General features: G+C 45.0%; 1 protein-coding gene across 1 annotated transcript in view; it reads right to left on the bottom strand.

Annotated features, from left to right (window-relative positions):
* LOC119978154 overlaps positions 1 to 19,065 on the bottom strand; it is a 512,568-nt gene that overhangs the window by 234,180 nt on the left and 259,323 nt on the right. Inside the window, exons 78-89 of the mRNA XM_038819593.1 lie at positions 18,725 to 18,744; positions 17,825 to 17,846; positions 17,702 to 17,729; positions 17,380 to 17,461; positions 12,930 to 13,097; positions 9,772 to 9,983; positions 9,006 to 9,100; positions 8,713 to 8,840; positions 8,212 to 8,367; positions 7,234 to 7,433; positions 724 to 812; positions 218 to 351 (exon numbers count right to left, since the gene is read on the bottom strand). Of these exons, the coding sequence (XP_038675521.1) occupies positions 218 to 351; positions 724 to 812; positions 7,234 to 7,433; positions 8,212 to 8,367; positions 8,713 to 8,840; positions 9,006 to 9,100; positions 9,772 to 9,983; positions 12,930 to 13,097; positions 17,380 to 17,461; positions 17,702 to 17,729; positions 17,825 to 17,846; positions 18,725 to 18,744 (1,334 nt within the window). The remainder of the gene's footprint in view (positions 1 to 217; positions 352 to 723; positions 813 to 7,233; positions 7,434 to 8,211; positions 8,368 to 8,712; positions 8,841 to 9,005; positions 9,101 to 9,771; positions 9,984 to 12,929; positions 13,098 to 17,379; positions 17,462 to 17,701; positions 17,730 to 17,824; positions 17,847 to 18,724; positions 18,745 to 19,065) is intronic.

The raw sequence follows: 19,065 nt of genomic DNA, 5'->3' as shown, positions 1-19,065 counted from the left end.
ACTGGCCTCAAACGGGCACTGAGGCTATCCCCAGTGTCCTGCTACACCCGGGATTGGAATTACACCCGCAGGACGCAAAGTTACAAATTAGTTAATGCATCAGAGTGGACCGCACATGTAATTGGACCTTTATGCAACCACATCTTTGACAATAGGTCTGATTTCCAGAGAACCAATCTGTTGTATCCCTGTCTTAAGGTAAAAGAAAAACAGGTACCTGAGTTTCATTATCAGAGAAAGACAGAAGGTCAGCCAGTGATATTTGGTTCATAAATAGTCCCAGATATTGAGCAAACCATGCAGTGGAGTTCAGGGCCGGATCAGTCACATCATAGCATTTGGGCTTGGGACCTGTGAAGTAAAACAATTAAAATATGTTGGGGCAATTACTCACAAATGCTAACATGGATTCTCACCTCTCCCCACAACATATTATTCCTCTCCCCAAGTTAATGACTCTCACCCAGGATCAATCTCCATAGCTGCCCGCAGCTTCGCCCTACTTTGTAATATATCAGGGAGTGTCAATGAGATCCTTAGCTTCAGAGCGCATTCGACCTGCCTTCAACGCTCATTAACTCAGATGCAAATTAACTCGGGTTCAAATTTCAAAAAATGTCTTTGGATACTGTTGAGTAAGAGAGCCCTGGCTGATTTTTCCCTTCCCTCAGCTAACAGTATCCTCACGTCTACGAAATTTGAACAAAAGTGTGTTACCATCACCTTGCTGTAGATAGGCTTTGATGCCATTGTAGATTTCCTTCTGTTTGTCTGAGCTGAAATCACTGTAACGATCACTCAGCGTTTGCACACTAAAGGTGAAATTTAATAACATTTCAGAATTTCATTTTCAGAATGCGTTCCGTAACTAAAAAGAGGAATCTAAAACAACACAACACAAATGAAGATAACGGGCTGGAACCGTGAGGGAGATTATGTTCTCCTGAAGTAGCTGAATCAGGTCAGGATCGCGCTGTTGCTGGGAGCGGCACCCAGAATTGATTCACAGTCCTCAGCGTTGCAAATTTAGGCATTTAGGGAATCGCAAGGGATTTCATCGCAAATCATACTATCGGGTTACCGTTTTGAGCAGACGGCCCGATACTGATGCCTGCCTACTGGCTCCCCTCTGCCCGCAATACAAATCCTGCTCCCCACCCTCCACTGACAAGTAGGGGCAATGTCCCTACGCACTCCATCGCAGGAATTGCTGCATCACTGCTCCCTCCACAGAACGCATGCATAAGGGTGACCTGACTCCGCGCCCCTGCCATCATAGCGATCCCCACCAAAGACCCCCGTCATAACACAGAACCTCCCACAGCAGAAAACCTCAGCCCACAGCCTAACAGTCACCACTGCCTGGAAGCTGAAGAGCCTCCTGGCAGAAACAGTGAACAAATCACTGATTTCTACTCAACTGTGCCCGACATCTGCTGCCTCAGACGGACTTCTATAAAGCAACAGCTGTAACTTAATAGGAAGTCAAAAACACATCAAAAGGATTTAAAACACGCTCAGATTCTTTGATCTGCAAGGTTGCTATTCAATCCAAAGTGAAATAGCTTTTAGGAGCTTGCAATTGAAAGGTTCCATACACAGATGACTGAATTTTTTATTTTAATCACCCTTTTTTATTTTAATCAAAGTTTCTTGCTTTGAGTCTATCAGTAATGTTTATAAATATCTAGTTATGATTGACAGTTTGTCACCACATCAAAAGCAGTTAAGTGCTTTGTGCTTACTGTAAGGGCCCTTCCTGTTGATTCCCCTTTTTCTCCTATCTTTATCTTTGCTGTTATCATTCTGATTCATGGATGCTTAATGGACATATCTTTAAGTCGAGTAGGAAAATGAGGAATACAAAAGTTACAAAAGAGAACACTCTGGTGACTTTGGACAGTAGAACTCAGACTTTTCGGCACCCGAGGGGTCGATGGCATTCAGTTCGAGTGGTTGACTGGAGGTCAATGAACTGGCCAAAATGACATATTCTGCCTGGTAACAGACGGTGATTGGGTCATGCCTGAGTGGGATAACTTTCAGACAGCCAGGGGAACACAGAACATACAATGCAGAAGGAGGCCATTCAGCCCATTGAGTAAGCACCGACCCACTTAAGCCCTCACGTCCACCCTATCCCCATAACCCAATAACGCCTCCTCACCTTTTTGGTCACTAAGAGCAATTTTATCACGGCCAATCCACCTAACCTGCACGTCTTTGGACTGTGGGAGGAAACCGGAGCACCCGGAGGAAACCCACGCAGACACGGGGAGAAAGTGCAGACTCCACACAGGCAGTGACCCAACGGGAAATCGAACCTGGGACCCTGGCACTGTGAAGCCATAGTGCTATCCACTTGTGCTACTGTGTCGGGAAGATATGTGGAGACCCGGACACTCAGGGAAAAAAGACCTGGACCAGGATTCTCCCCTACCCGGCGGGGACGGGGGACCCGGCGTGATGGAGTGGCGTGAACCACTCCGGCGTCGGGCCGCCCCAAAGGTGCAGAGACGGGGCCAAGCCCTAACATTGAGGGTCTAGGCCTGCGCCAGAGTGGTTGGTGTTCCGCCGGAGAGTGTGGACTGCCTTTGGCGCCACGCCAGCCGGGGCCAGATCACCCCGTGCCCCCCGGAGGACCACGGAGCCCGCCCGCACCGCCTGCTCCCACCGGTACGGTAGGCGGTTTGACCCACGCCGGCGGGAGAGGCTTGACGGCGGCGGGACTTCGACTTATCGCGGGAGGAGAATCGCCGGGGGGGAGTGGGGGGTCACCGACCAGTGCGGAGCGATTCCCGCCCCCGCCAAATCTCCGGTGGCGGAGAATTCGGGACACGGTGGGGGCGGGATTGACGACGGCCCCCGGCGATTCTCCGACCCAGCGGGGGTTCGGAGAATCCCGCCCCAGCTCTCTCTCTGTCTCCCTCATGTTTTCTCCAGAATAACTGCTTTATTTCTGAAACTGCAGAGACCTGAATGAACCTACAATGAAACTCATTACACACTGGAAACAGAAATCTCGAACTGAAAGTCTTGAAAGAAGTTGTAATAGAAATGATCATCTGAAGCAAAGACTCATCTATTCACTTTATTTATCATATTACACCATCTTCTTCCCACTATGTCTGTCTTGTTTTGTGTGTGTTTCTACAAAGAGGGTGGGGTGAGTTTATGTGGGGGGGCATTAGGAATTAGATAATAGTTAACCTGTTATATTTGTAGCATATTTTAAGTATAGTTACATAATTATAATAAATTTAATTGGGTTTAAACTTACAAACCTGGTGACTATAGTTATTTGGCAGCTAAGGGCCAAAGGCCTGAACATTCTGAGAAATATTTATTAATTTAAATTGCGTTGTGACTCCCGGTCAAGTGGTGCCGGAATAGATCGTGCATTAGCCCAGAGGGTTGTAACATGAAAAAAGAGCAAGTGAAAGCACTTAAATCCTACATGTTTATAAACATTATGGTTAGGTTCAAAAGAGGAGACTTGAGATGCATTCAAGGGTGAAAGAAGATGACAATGAACTGTTCAGGCATCTGGCTGTCAGGTGATTTTGTTCACTTTCTGCCTGAACTGTTCTTTAGCTACCAGGCAGGCGTGATTGATGTTGGGTAGGGGGATGGTGCTTGGCTATGGTAAAGCTCTCTGCTAAATTGCCCGTAGTGTCCTAATAAAAAGTAAGGTTAAGGGGGGGGGGGGGGGGTTGTTGGGTTACGGGTATAGGGTGGATATGTGGGTTTGAATAGGGTGATCATGGCTCGGCACAACATTGAGGGCCGAAGGGCCTGTTCTGTGCTGTACTGTTCTATGTTCTATGTTCTATGTTATGGGAGGGTTCCCAGTTATAGGCGATGTTCTCGTCTCTGTGGGGTTCACTGATATGGAGGGGCTGATTCTCTGGTATGGAGGAGATCTGTGATATGGGGGGGGGTTCTCCGATATGGAGGTTTTCTGATAGGAATGGAGTTCTCTGATACGAGTGGGGGGGAGGGTCTCTGGTACGGGGATTCTCTCATATTGTGGGGGTTCTCTGATATCGGGGAGGTCTCCGATACGGGGTGGGCTCTGGTGGGCTGATTATAGAGGTCTCAGGTGGGGTAAGGCTGGGGAGATGGGCTGGATTTGCATTGTGGGGGTCCTCCGATGGACTTTGGGAGCACCTACCTTAAATTCTTAGCCTCTTGGCCCACTGCGAGATCCACTAAATCAGGACCACACTGGCAGAAAGGAGCTGCACCAACCCACCCCAACATGCATCCCTGCCCAGAGGGCCAAAGCATCCCAAAGGCACAGAGTATCCAGCCCGTTAATAGGATGCTGTTACAACTCTCACGGAGGTTACAGATGTTCACCGTGATCTCCTCCGAGTACGAACTTCAACGATATTGGGGTGGGGCTGCCCCTTTATAAGGGGAACCTGCATGAAGGCCTTAATGATGGTCAAGGTGGAAGAACTCTTCAGGGAGTGGAATACAGAAGTACATATGTCAGTAAACCAAGTTTTGTATCCGACCTACCGTTTCCTTCTGGTCACTCTGTGCGGATTCTACAGATGCAGATGGGTCATTTTGACCCATTTGCATCCTATTGCTGGCATGGAGCGCAAATCTCTATGCTGCTACCAGCAAACCAGAACATCGCAAAGGGATCGGTATCCGTTATTTGCCCCACACGCGATATTCTGCCAGCGGAGAATCAAGCCCATTGCAAAGATAAAAGAACAGCAGTGACCCACGATCTTAGTGAAGCAAGCAAGCCTAAGGCATGGATCTAGAATGACAAGGGCAGCAGATAAATGGGAACACCACCAAGAGGAGGCTCCCCACCAAGTCACTCGCCATCTAATCTTAGAAATTTATCGCTATTCCTCACTGTCGCTGGGTCAAAATCCTCGATAGCTCTCCATAATAACACAGAAGGTGTACCTATACCACATGGACTGCTGCGGTTCAAGAAGGCAGCTCATAATCACCTTCTCAAGGGCAATTAGAAATGGGCAACAAAAGCTGGCCGAGCCAGTGAAGCCCACATCCCATAAGAAAGTGAAAGAAACAATTTGTGTAAAGACAAAAGAGGCCAAGCTTTTCGATTCCAAGTCAGGAGCACAGAGAGCGATGTTTTCCTTCCAATCCAATCGTGAAAGGAGACCCTGAAGTTTGACTTAACAGCATTCTGTGGTCGGGCTGGATTAGACATCAACCCCAACATCCCAGAACGAATGCAGAATCCAACAATTTCAAAGATGGATTGGTAAGAAAGCCTAATATGTGCCTCGACACGTTGCTGAAATTATAAAAAATTGAAGAAAGCAAAAAAAAGCCCTCAACCTCTCTCACACTTGTAAGCCCCATCCATGCCGATCCATACTACTGTACACCACACACCCCCATGCCACCTCACATCCCTCTACCCAACCTGCTTGAACTCACATGTCGCAATGTCAACATGGCCCCTGCTCACCTCCATATCCCTTTACAACACCAAGGCCAACTTGGTGCCAACTCTTGCCTCCTACCCACTACACTTTGTCCTTGCTCCTTCAATGTCAACTCACCAGAATGCATCATAGGCTACCGCAGTAACTATCTGACGTGAAATGAAGTTCTGTCTGGAGATTATATGAGTTTTGCCAGCTTTTTGCAAGCTTGAATAGCTTATTTTAAAGTTTAGGCACTTCTTCGACAGCTTGACAGGTTTTGGACACAGCAGACAGTTTCAATGCATTCATGGCCTTTTAAACACAATCATGTTACTTTGAACTTTCCCAGTGGGTGCCTTATCTCTCCAAAAAGGTGCCGTCCTTCCACCAAGGTTGTCCAAGGACCACATCGAAAGGGATATCCTGGATGACCTGGATATCCATATGATTCCACAAATTTTACATCTGCTCTTACCAGCTTCAATATTTGTGTTTCAGACAATTACCTGACCAAAATCACATGAGTGCAGGCATCAGTTGATATATATGGGCAGCTGCGTCTGTGAACCAGCAATGTGCTATTAAGAAACAGTTCGCATTCTACCCCAACAGAAATTGCACATGTTAGGTTTGGGGGAGTATTTCTGGATTCGGTACATTCCTGGTATTATCACACGGGAGAGCCTCTTTGTCTGCATTAAATAGAGTTAAAAAGTGGCATTTTTTGGACCAGCCTACCACTGGGATTGTCCCGACCTGCCATATCCTTCGCATCAGGGCACACTACGCAGGGCAGGAAAATCCTAGCCAATGTTTCAGGCTTGGTCCTTTCATCAGTAAGGCAAGTTAGAAATGCAATAAATCTTGAGCAAATTAAAGACATTGGGAGATGGACAGCAAGAACTATTAAACATCAAAATGTTTCATGGTGCTGAGTCATCATGTGTCAATCCAACAAGGAATGCACCATGCAGATCTTCAAATTTTCTGTCATTTTGTCTCACCACCTTACGTTGGTATTTACTGTCAATTCTTTCTTAATTCCTACACCTTGTGTTTGGATGGCAGATATCCTGCAATTCACAAATCCTCTGGACACTTATTTTGTTTATTCACTTGTCTCATTACCACTCTCATTGGCCTTGTACAATTATGGGCCAGGGTTTAGAGAACACCAAAGTATATCACGGAGTTCACCTGATCCACAACTTTTAACAGATTTTGGTTATGGGGATCAAAAGGGCCCACTTTCCAGGTGTGACACAACAGAGATCTAAAGTATTTTAAAACAAAAACACTGTTTATTCTGTGAATCCAGGTAACATTCTATAAACACATAGTAAACATCTTAACAACTACCAACACTGATAACCTGAAACCTTCTGGCATTTAATCACTCCTCCCCTTGACCCAATCACAGACTTCCCCTTTTTTTTCTTCTTCCTACCCTTTCTCATCTTTCATTTCCTCCATTTCACTTCCAATTATTTGTTCTGATGAAAGATGGACCTCAAACATTCACTTTGTTTCTCGACACACACCTGTCATACCTGCTGAGTATTGCCAGCATTTTCTACTTCCCTTCCCTTCCTCGACTTCTCCGCAGTATTGATAGATATTGAGCAGTGACATGCACATTTAATGTTTGTTGTCATACCATAAATATATTTTCTCTGCTACATTCATTCAGCTCTGGCACTCTGCAGATATAATGAACAAACTAATCCTGGAGAACAATTTACATGGACAATGAAGGAATTTGCTCATGTGAAGATACATTCAGAGTGGATTGAATTGAACTTACATTTTCCTGTATGAAAGGCACCCGATTCGAAGGGTGTTCATGGAAGACAAAAGGCGGGTGGTGATAAATGGAAGATAGGGATTTAATCTGACATTAAGCCATTCATTGATGTCGCTGTCATTGATTAACGACAGGCTGTTGATAAACGGAGACCACAGACCATCCATGATGGCAGCTCGATTAGCAGCTTGCAGATTACTCTGCAAAAGGAAAAGGAAATTAGGCTTAGAATCATAGAGGTTTGCACTATGAAAACAGGCCCTTCAGCCCAACTAGTCCATGCCGCCCAGTTTTCACCACTAAGCTAGTCCCAATTGCCCACATTTGGCCCATAACCCTCCATACCCAGATTTTCCAGATAATTGTATTAATAAGGAAGAGGTGATATCACAACAAAGATTGCCTCAAACTGCATTGTGATTCTACCATAATATCCATTCATGAAGATAATTTTCCCAAATTGGAAATCAAATCTGAGCAATTATTACAATCCATAGCTTCGGCTTTGGAGAAAATAAAGATGCTACATTCTGATCCACAATTTAAGTTATAACGACTATTAATCTAGCCTCAACCACCGCCACCCAACCGTCTTAGACTGTTGCGGAGTTCTCTATTCTAAGTTGTGATCTAATCAACAGTGCCACTGATGAGACACCTGATCAGCTCATTATACACTTCTACTGGCCAATGGGAACTCTTGGAAAACATTTATTTTTGCCCAAGATTTCAGAATCCGAGGGAACATTGGAAAATAAGTACTGTATCCACATGCACACATTAACGTATAGTCAAAACATTCATACCTTTGTACACAGGTACCTTTGGCCCCTCATTAAAAGAGTCACTTAAGATTTTCCTCACTCGACTACCGTAGCCCACACAAATAGACTCTTCCAATACGAAGGGCAACATATTGTATGAAACATTACCTTGCATCCTTTAACCTGAAAAGTCAAAATAACATTTGCTGCTCACGTCTTTGCTTTTTTGATTGAATTCATCTACAAATGTAGCCAGCTTCTGGATGGGTTGGATATGGAGTAACACTGTGGTGAGAATGTTGTTATCATTAATGAACCCAGGCCTGCTCAGCATTTCAGCCAATTCACCCGCATCTGTGACATTTAACACCTGTAAAAATACAATTGAGAGTTTCATTCAAATAACCAGGAGTAGGCAGTGCCCAACAGTTCAAAGCTCCGCAACACATCAGATTTAAGTTGCAAAATATTAATGACAATCTTTGTCACTGAAAATCATGATTGCATGAATTGGGTTCACACTGACTGGACACTCGCCCAGCTTTTTCGCCACATTTCCAACCATAATCAGTTCCTCTCGGGCTTCAGTCAGACACACACTACAATTAGTAGATTCATTGCAGATTTTACTGACATGTCAGGTAGGCAATATTGACCAGGAAACACAGACATTCACACCTGTTCCAGCTCACAAGAGAAATCACTTTGCTTTTACCTCAACAACCCGATTGGAAGGAAGCAGGGAAAATGTCTCCGTCAAAGTTAGCAACTCAGAAAAACTTTGGAAATGGGTTCTCACGTAGAGGACTAAACTGTTCTTTTCATAGCAACGAAGTGGGAAGGCTGGAAGCAAAAGAGAAAATATTTGCAAACATAGATGCCAACTTCTCATCAACTGCAAACATCTAGGACCCAAATTACACAGCAGAGTAACACAGATAAAGTTACTGCATCACAGATCGAATCAAAAAAAATTCCATGTTTTCCTTTTCTCACAATTGCATGTACCTGAAGTGTTGAGGTAACCAAGGATCCACAGGCTAAGCACAGCCTTTCTTGTTCCAAGTGGCATATCCCTGAATCCATTACTCAGTCCTTTTGTGCTAAATGGATAAACAATTATATTATTATTTTTGAGAGGTTAGATCCATGATAATCCTTCAATTGTTAAAGAACAATTTTAGGATCCTTCCCAAAGAATTCTCAATGATCAGGTCTAGTGACAATAACTGAAAGCCATTTTGGTGTCTATCTCACGGTGATGAAACTTCCACAAGGATCACGACCAAAATGTGGTGACAAATAAATTGTTTTCGGAGGTCATTCTTTTTTTTTCCTCACCAAACTATTTCTGTCTTTAGAAGCTTTGACTCCCACTGCAGTACAATTCTATAGTCATGGGACAAACATCATGCCGCTGAAGAAACCCATTGACAATAGCTGAAGCATTTCAGGAGACATGTTGTAAAAAACGCAAATTATTGGGGCACACTATTGTGTATGTCACGTACACAACCTCTCGCAATATCTTAGTGCATTCTGAATTACCAGGATCAAATGCATTTGAGCTTGGTCCGAGCAATATTGACACACTACATAGCCAGCATCACTTGGTACTGAATTGAGTTTAGTTCTTGAAATTCCCCCAGACAGTGTAAAGTATTTAAAATTGCGTGTGCTCCCTGATGATTGATATTTTAAAATGTTTGACACAGAACAAGGTTATAATTTAATATGCAGTAATGGATTCTCGTTAAGAAGAAGGTTCACTCACATTGCTTGGTAACCATCACAAGTTATATTTCTCATCAGAAGGCGACTCAGCACCGACTGAGAAATGCCAGCAACAAAAGGCCTGAATCGCTCCTGGAACCATTTTCTCAGGAAACCTACATTGGTTAAGTTTTCATTGGTCTTGACAATCTCCCACAGAGCATTCATGAATGTGATCTTTGTTATCAAAGGAATTGATGAGGTGTTCAGGGTCTGAAACATACCATGACATGTTTAAACTCAAGTGAATAAAGACATTTCAATACTGGTTTCAAAATTGTCATTTACCCTCATGAAAGAACTTAAAAGAAAGCTTGAAACAGTCCTACTTCAAGATCATGCAGTGGAAACAGATTAGTGTAAGGAACATAACATTTCCGTTCCATCACTAGATCAGCCATGATACAGTACACCCACAATGAACTGTGTTGATTTTCTAAGCAAAGCCCAAAGATCTTCAAAGTGCATCAATTGTCCTTTTGCAATGCAGGAAATCATGCTGATTGTGGAATGCCACTCAGAATTACCACTAGCCCCTGTACCAGGTAACAGGACACAGATAGTCACACACATCCCAGCAACGCAATATGGATTTAGGATTTACAAGCACTGAAGGTATATTTGGAGTTGGGCAAACTTAACATCTCGTTGGACATTATTTTCCTATTTTTATATTCTTTTATTTATGCATGTAGGGAATGGTTGCCAACATGTTGCTTCTGAAATGTTTATCATAGAATCCCATCGACTTTTCGTCAGTATTCACTTACTAAATGAATACTTTTCGTCAGTATTCACTCAAGAAAAAGATAATATTGTGGAGGAGAATGCTGAGACCCAGGCTATTAGAATAGAAGACATTGAGGTGCGTAGGGAAGAAGTGTTGGCAATTCTGGACAAGGTGAAAATAGATAAGTCCCCGGGGCCTGACGGGATTTATCCTAGGATTTTCTGGGAAGCCAGGGAAGAGATTGCTGAGCCTTTGGCCTTGATGTTTAGGTCATCATTGGCTACAGGAATAGTGCCAGAGGACTGGAGGATAGCAAATGTGGCCCCTTTGTTCAAGAAGGGGAGTAGAGATAACCCCGGTAACTATAGGCCGGTGAGCCTAACGTCTGTGGTGGGTAAAGTCTTGGAGAGGATTATAAAAGATACGATTTATAATCATCTAGATAGGAATAATATGATTAGGGATAGTCAGCATGGTTTTGTGAAGGGTAGGTCATGCCTCACAAACCTTATCAAGTTCTTTGAGAAGGTGACTGAACAGGTAGACGAGGGTAGAGCAGTTGATGTGGTGTATATGGATTTCAGTAAAGCGTTTGATAAGGTTCCCCACGGTCGGCTATTGCAGAAAATACGGAGGCTGGGGATTGAGGGTGATTTAGAGATGTGGATCAGAAATTGGCTAGTTGAAAGAAGACAGAGAGTGGTAGTTGGTGGGAAATGTTCAGAATGGAGTTCAGTTACGAATGGCGTACCACAAGGATCTGTTCTGGGGCCGTTGCTGTTTGTCATTTTTATAAATGACCTAGAGGAGGGCGCAGAAGGATGGGTGAGTAAATTTGCAGACGACACTAAAGTCGGTGGAGTTGTAGACAGTGCGGAAGGATGTTGCAGGTTACAGAGGGACATAGATAAGCTGCAGAGCTGGGCTGAGAGGTGGCAAATGGAGTTTAATGTGGAGAAGTGTGAGGGGATTCACTTTGGAAAGAATAACAGGAATGCGGAATATTTGGCTAATGGTAAAATTCTTGGTAGTGTGGATGAGCAGAGGGATCTCGGTGTCCATGTACATAGATCTCTGAAAGTTGCCACCCAGGTTGATAGGGTTGTGAAGAAGGCCTATGGTGTGTTGGCCTTTATTGGTAGAGGGATTGAGTTCCGGAGCCATGAGGTCATGTTGCAGTTGTACAAAACTCTAGTACGGCCGCATTTGGAGTATTGCGTACAGTTCTGGTCGCCTCATTATAGGAAGGACGTGGAAGCTTTGGAACGGGTGCAGAGGAGATTTACCAGGATGTTGCCTGGTATGGAGGGAAAATCTTATGAGGAAAGGCTGATGGACTTGAGGTTGTTTTCATTAGAGAGAAGAAGGTTAAGAGGTGACTTAATAGAGGCATACAAAATGATCAGAGGGTTAGATAGGGTGGACAGCGAGAGCCTTCTCCCGCGGATGGAGGTGGCTAGCACGAGGGGACATAGCCTTAAATTGAGGGGTAATAGATATAGGACAGAGGTCAGAGGTGGGTTTTTTACGCAAAGAGTGGTGAGGCCGTGGAATGCCCTACCTGCAACAGTAGTGAACTCGCCAACATTGAGGGCATTTAAAAATTTATTGGATAAGCATATGGATGATAAGGACATAGTGTAGGTTAGATGGCCTTTAGTTTTTTTCCATGTCGGTGCAACATCGAGGGCCGAAGGGCCTGTACTGCGCTGTATCGTTCTATGTTCTATGTTCTAAGAGAATTGCTTTGAAGGGAGTACCACTCAAAACTCTAACTTTGTTTCTCTCCCAACAGTTGATGCCGGACATGCTGAGGTTTCTTCGTATTTCCTGCTTTTATTATATTATATTAAGCAGGAGCGTTTTGAGACACCCAAGAAGTTTACAAATTAGGTTCTGGGAGGACACATTTTCCCTGCTTCTATGACTTAGCGCAGCTAGAGTAGCCTGCTTTCGTAATATTAATCATTTTAAACACACTGCTCCGATGAGAGAAACTCAAGCCGTGAGCCAATCCAATGACAGGTGGACGGGCCACATATCATTCAAATCAGGAACACCACATTTACATAAAAAGAAACACTGCAGATGCAGGAGATCTGAACTAAAAACAGCAAGTGCTGGGAAACCTCAGCACTTTTGTCAGCTGAAGATTTGACAAAACTGTGAAATAATTGGACACACGATCTGCACAGATGTGGGCACGGGGCTGTTTAGCACAGGGCTAAATCGCTGGCTTTGAAAGCAGACCAAGGCAGGCCAGCAGCACGGTTCGATTCCCGTAACAGCCTCCCCAAACAGGCGCCGGAATGTGGCGACTAGGGGCTTTTCACAGTAACTTCATTCGAAGCCTACTTGTGACAATAAGTGATTTGCATTTCATTTCATTTTTGCTTGTTTTCAATTAATCACGATGAATAATTAATTACCTTGTTGTTGAACTTGTCCAGTGCTTCATTTAATGTGGTTCTGTTAATTTTCCGAACAAAAACTATCAGCGCTATTTCATTTGACCTATTCAGTGCATTGGGACCAATGAAACACTGAAATATACCTGCCAAGGCATCACTGCTTAAACCTGAAAGCAGCCGATCAGTCTGAAAAGAAATGCATTTAGAAGAAATAACACATGTGAGATAAAGGCATCCTAGTGCAATGATGCAAAATATCTACAACAGCAATTTTCTTCATATCAAGCCTTTAGAGCAATCTCAGGTGCATCGTAAGAGCCTTATAAAACCTAGTATGATATTGAGCCACAAAAGGAGATATTACATCTTATTCAAAGAGAAAGGTTTTAAGTACTGCACCAAAAGGAGGAAAGTGAACTAGAGAGGCAAACTGAAACAGATACAGGTATTGCAGAGCTTGGACCAAAAGGGATGATTTTATGGAGGTGGAAACAGATAATCTTGGAGATGACACAAATAGGAGGTCAGGGGAAGCACGGTTGGCGCCGTGGTTCGCAGTGCTGACTCACGGCGCCGAGGTCCCAGGTTCGATCCTGGCTCTGGGTCACTGTCCGGGTGGAATTTGCACAATCTCCCCATGTTTGCGTGGGTTTCGCCCCACAACCCAAGGATGTGCAGCGTAGGTGGATTGGCCACGCTAAATTGCCCCTTAATTGGAAAAAATGATGGGTACGCTCTAATTTTTAAAAAATAGGTCAGAAGTTCAGCTGGGTTGCATGTGACAACATGGTTGTGAACAAACTAGCTTAATCTCAGCCTACACAGCTATAAATAACAATGATAAATTAATTAATTAACAGAACATCCGGAGATCTTGCTCATCGTGGCCGGGGATTTCAACCAGGCCAACTGCAAATGTGGACTTCCAAAATTCCATCAACACATCCTCTGTCCCACCAGGGCGCCAACCCTCTCGACCAATACTACACAGAAATCAAGGGTGCCGACCGATCCATACCCTGCTCGCATTTCGGAAAATCGGACCATAAGGCGGTGCTCCTTCTTCCGGCATACAAGCAGAAACCTATGCGGGAGAATCCAGTTAAGAAGGTCATGCAGTGCTGGTTCAAGAGCTCCTGCATGACTGCTTGGAGTCAGTGCACTGGTTCATATTTAAGAACTTAGCAACCAAGTTAAATGAGTATACCATCACCATCACAGACTTTATCAGCAAATATGTAGAGACTGCGTGCTAAACAAAGTAGTACATACAATCCCCAACCGGAAGCCATGGCTTAATCGGGGATTGACTCCCTACTGCTGAATCCCAGGTCTGAGGCATTCAAGTCAGGTGACCCTGGCCAATACAAGAAATCCAGATACGATCTCCACAAAGTCATCAGGGATGCCAAGAGCCAATATCAGACCAAGTTCGATACACAGATTAATGTCATAGGCTCTCGTCGGTTGTGGCAAGGCTTAAACAATATAATGGGCTACAAAGTGAAGCCAAGCAGAATCTCCAGCAACAGCACATTCCTCCCCAATGAACTCAATGTATTCTATGGTCGGTTCGAGCAGGAAACCATCAAACCGCTGTCAACTGCCCCACAGCCTCAGACACACCCATCTCCAATGTCACAGCATCCGAAGTGAAATCGGCCTTCTTGCAAATGAGCCCTCGGAAGGCAAAGTGTCCTGATAGGGTCCCTGGTCGTGAACTCAGATCCTGCATGCATCAGCTGGCAGATCTGATCGTGGACATCTTCAACCGTTTCTTACTCCATTCCGAGGTCCCACCTGCATCAAGAAGACCACCACCATACCTGTGCCAAAGAAGAACCAGGCAACATGCCTTAATGACCACCGTCCAGTGGCCTTGACATTGATGGTAATGAAATGCTTTGAGAGGTTGGTCATGAGGCACATCAACTCCATACTGCCAGAATGCCTAGATCCACTGCAATTCGCATATTGCCACAACCAGTCCAAAGCAGGCGCCATCTACCTGGCCCCACACTCATCCTGGAACATCTCAACAACAAGGACTCCTGCATCAGACTCCTATTTATTGACGACAGCTTCGCCTTCAACACCATAATCCCAGCCAAGCTCATATCAAAGCTCCAAAACCTAGGACTTGGCTGCTCATTCTGCGACTGGATCCTCGACTTTCTGACCCATAGCCCACAATCAGGGAGGATAAACAACAACTCCTCTTCTATGATAGTCCTCAATACCGAGGCCACACAAGATTTTGTACTTAGCCGCTACTATAATCCCTGTACAACACAACTGTGTGGCAAAATGTGGCTCTAACACCATCTACAGGTTTGCTGATGACACGACTGTTGTCAGTCGGATCTCGAACAACGATGAATCAGAACACTGGAGGGAGATAGAGAACCTAGTGGAATGGTGTAACGACAACAATCTCTCCCACAATGTCAGAAAAACTAAAGAGCTGGTCATTGACTTCGGGAAGCAAACACCCCTGCCCGCATCTGTGGTGCCGAGGTAGAGATGGTTGACAGCTTCAAATTCCTTGGTGTGCACGTCACCAACAATCTGTCCTGGTCCACCCACGTTGATACTACGACCAAGAAAGGACAACAGGGCCGATACTTTCTCAGGAAAGTATGGAAATCAGCATGTCCACATTGACTCTCACCATCTTTTACAGATGCATCATAGAAAGCATCCTATCGGGCTGCATCACAGCCTGGTGCACACTCCTCACAGACAGTGACCCAAGCCGAGAATCGAACCTGAGATCATGGGGCTGTGAAGCTATGTATTTCCATTATGTATTTTATGTTTGCCCTATGTATTTTCTTTTCATGTACGGAATGATCTGTCTGAACTGTATACAGAAAACTTTTGACTGTACCTCGGTACACTTGACAACAAACTGCTCGGCCCAAGGCCATAAGAACTACAGACAGTTGGGAACACCACCCAGTCCATTACACAAACCCACCTCCCATCCATTGACTCTGTCTACATCTCCCGTGGCCTTGGGAAAGCGGGCAGCATAATCAAACACCCATCCCACCCGGCTTACTCAGTCTTCCAATTTCTTCCATCGGGCAGCAGATAGAAAGGTCTGGGAACATGCACTAACAGATTCAAAAACAGCTTCTTCCCTGCTGTTACCAGACTCCTGAACGACCCTCTTATGGACTGATCTGATCTCTTCACACATCTTATCTACTGAATAGTACTACACTCCTGTATGCTTTACCCGATGCCAGTGCAGTCTCATAGGATTTACAGAATTTACAGTGCAGGAGGCCTTTCGACTCAACGAGTCTGCTCCGGCCCTTAGAAAGAGCACCCCAATTAAGCACACACCTCCACTCTGTCCCCATAACATCACCTAACCTATTTGGACACAAAGGGCAATTAAGCATGGCCAATCCAGCTAACCTTTGTATCTTTGGACTGTAGGAGGAAACCGGAGTGCCCGGAGGAAACTCATGCAGAAACGGGGAGAACGTGCAGACTCCGCACAGACAGTGACCCAAGCCGGGGATCGAACCTGGGACCTGGGGCTGTGAAGCTATGCATTTCCATTGTGTAATAAGCCACTGGCTTATTCACTCTTCCAACTTCTTCCATCGGGCAGGAGATACAAATGTCTGAGAACACGCACCAGCAGATTCAAAAACAGCTACTTTCCCGCTGTTACCAGACTCTGAAATGACCCTCTATGGACTGATCTGATCTCTTTACACATCTTCTCAACTGAGTAGTACTACACTCCCGTATACTTACCCGATGCCTGTGACTAAGTATTTACAGTGTATCTTATGTTTGCCCTATGTATTTTATTTTCATGTAAGGAAAGGGGCCTCACGGTAGCATGGTGGTTAGCATCAATGCTTCACAGCTCCAGGGTCCCAGGTTCGATTCCCGGCTGGGTCACTGTCTGTGTGGAGTCTGCACGTCCTCCCCGTGTGTGCGTGGGTTTCCTCCGGGTGCTCCGGTTTCCTCCCACAGTCCAAAGATGTGCGGGTTAGGTGGATTGGCCATGCTAAATTGCCCGTAGCGTAAGGTTAATGGGGGGATTGTTGGGTTACGGGTATACGGGTTACGTGGGTTTAAGTAGGGTGATCATTGCTCAGCATCGAGGGCCGAAGGACCTGTTCTGTGCTGTACTGTTCTATGTTCTATGAATGATTGGTCTGAACTGTAGGCAGAAAATACTTTTCACTGCACCTTGGTATACATGACAATAAACAAAACCAACCCAATCCAATGTTCGGCAAATCAAATGATGTGTCTGAGGGGCAACAATCGAGCAATACCCCCGTCCATCAGCTCATTCAATTGTACTTTGATCAGAGTGCTCCGAACGCCAATAAACCCAGTCATAGAATGGAAAAACTTACAAATTCTTTGTTTTGTCGGAGTGCACACTGCCACTGAGATTTCTGAGTGAAACCCACACCATGACACAGCTTACCTCAGCACATGCATAGTCTGTGATGTTGAAATTGCAGAGATGGGTCATGTTAACTTCAATCAAGAAATTATTTAAGGCGGAACTGTACGGAGAGAAATAAATCTTTTCTTAGGACATTAACTGGACTGAGAAATAAATAACAACAATTTCTACGAAACACTCAACATGTCCCATTATTCATAGTTGTCCACACAGTTCAGACGTTATTCACACAAGATGCTTTGAGTCATCTTCTTGTCAAATGCAGACTCGCAACAGCAAGTTAATCGGTTCACGGAAACACGGCCAAATTTGAGTAAAGAGGGCCTTCAGAAATTCTTACCTGTTCACGGCTGTGCACATTGTTGTCTCTGTTGGAAAAGCAGAAAAGAAACCTGAGTATGCACCAAGACTTTTACTCAAAATAACGGATGAAATCAGCATAAAAAGTAGAGAAAGCACTCACCATTAACTGTCGTATTACCAGGCTATGGAAAAGAATGCAGAATAGTATGGTTAGTACTGAACCATCTTCAATTTATATGATAAATGTAGCATCCAAACACGGTGTTCATATTATTTTAGGTTTTGAGAAGATATTAAATGAATGGCCTTTCATAAGACACACAAGCTCAAAAGCAACAATGAAACAATTAAGAAAATAGATTCACCAACACTGTGGGAAGGTTTCTCTGATCCTGAGGCTAAGTGTTGACGGCGTTATAAATGCGGTCGCGTTTCTCGACGGCGTCAACATGGCCTCATGAGCAGCAATTCTGACCCCTACAGGGGCCAGCACGGCACTGGAGCGACCCACACCACTCCAGCTGGCGATCCTCGGCGTCTGATGGGTGCCACGGTCGGCGCATATGCAGTGGCTCCCTTCTCTGCGTTGGCACTTACGCAACATGGCGTAGGGCTACAGGGGCCGGAGCGGAACAAAAGAGGCCCCCAGCCTGAGAGGCCAGCACGCCGATCAGTAGGCCCCGATTGCAGGCCAGGCCACAGCGGAGGCCACACCCGGGGTCAAACCCCCCCCCCCCCCAACCAGGCCACCATCGGATGCATGCACGCTGAGGTCCCACCAGGTAAGAGCAGGTGTGAATGGCGGCAGAGGGACACGTTTTTTTCTGCATGGTTGAGAATTGGCGGGGTGGGGGGACGTAGAGTGGCCCCCAACTGGTGCCGCGCCGGCGCCAATTCTCCACTCTCCAGAGAATCGGCGGACTGGCCGCGGGGCGGCGGGCACGATTCGCGCCCGTGCCAGCGATTTTCTGGCCCGGCCCCAGGGTAAGAGAATCCCATCCAGTGGCTTTGAAAACTAATGTGACTGGAAATTGGATTGATGATTGACCCTTTGTCTTACCTGATCATCAGGTCGTAGTTCTGAAAATAAAACAAAATGATTCCTGTTAAAATGTGCTCATGAAAATGCATCGTTATTACTAATCACAGCACACAATTTCGTTAAGTAGACTACAGATATGGATCTCAGAAGAAAGAGGAAACATTTCTGAAATGTCACCTTCTTTGGCAGACACGTTCATTTTCATTAAATAATGTGTTCATACTTTAATATTTGGCATGTACTATACTGTGAAATTAATAGGCCAGACACTAAGCGTGAACAATCTGTCACTGCCTTGGTTGTGCTTTTTCTATGCACTGGCAACCAAACCAAAAGTTCAGAAAGGTTATGAGATTAAA

Source organism: Scyliorhinus canicula, chromosome 15 (assembly GCF_902713615.1).
Source record: "Scyliorhinus canicula chromosome 15, sScyCan1.1, whole genome shotgun sequence".
Taxonomy (NCBI): domain Eukaryota; kingdom Metazoa; phylum Chordata; class Chondrichthyes; order Carcharhiniformes; family Scyliorhinidae; genus Scyliorhinus; species Scyliorhinus canicula.
Note: the sequence above shows the minus strand (reverse complement) of the source record. Positions and strands in the feature narration are given on the sequence as shown.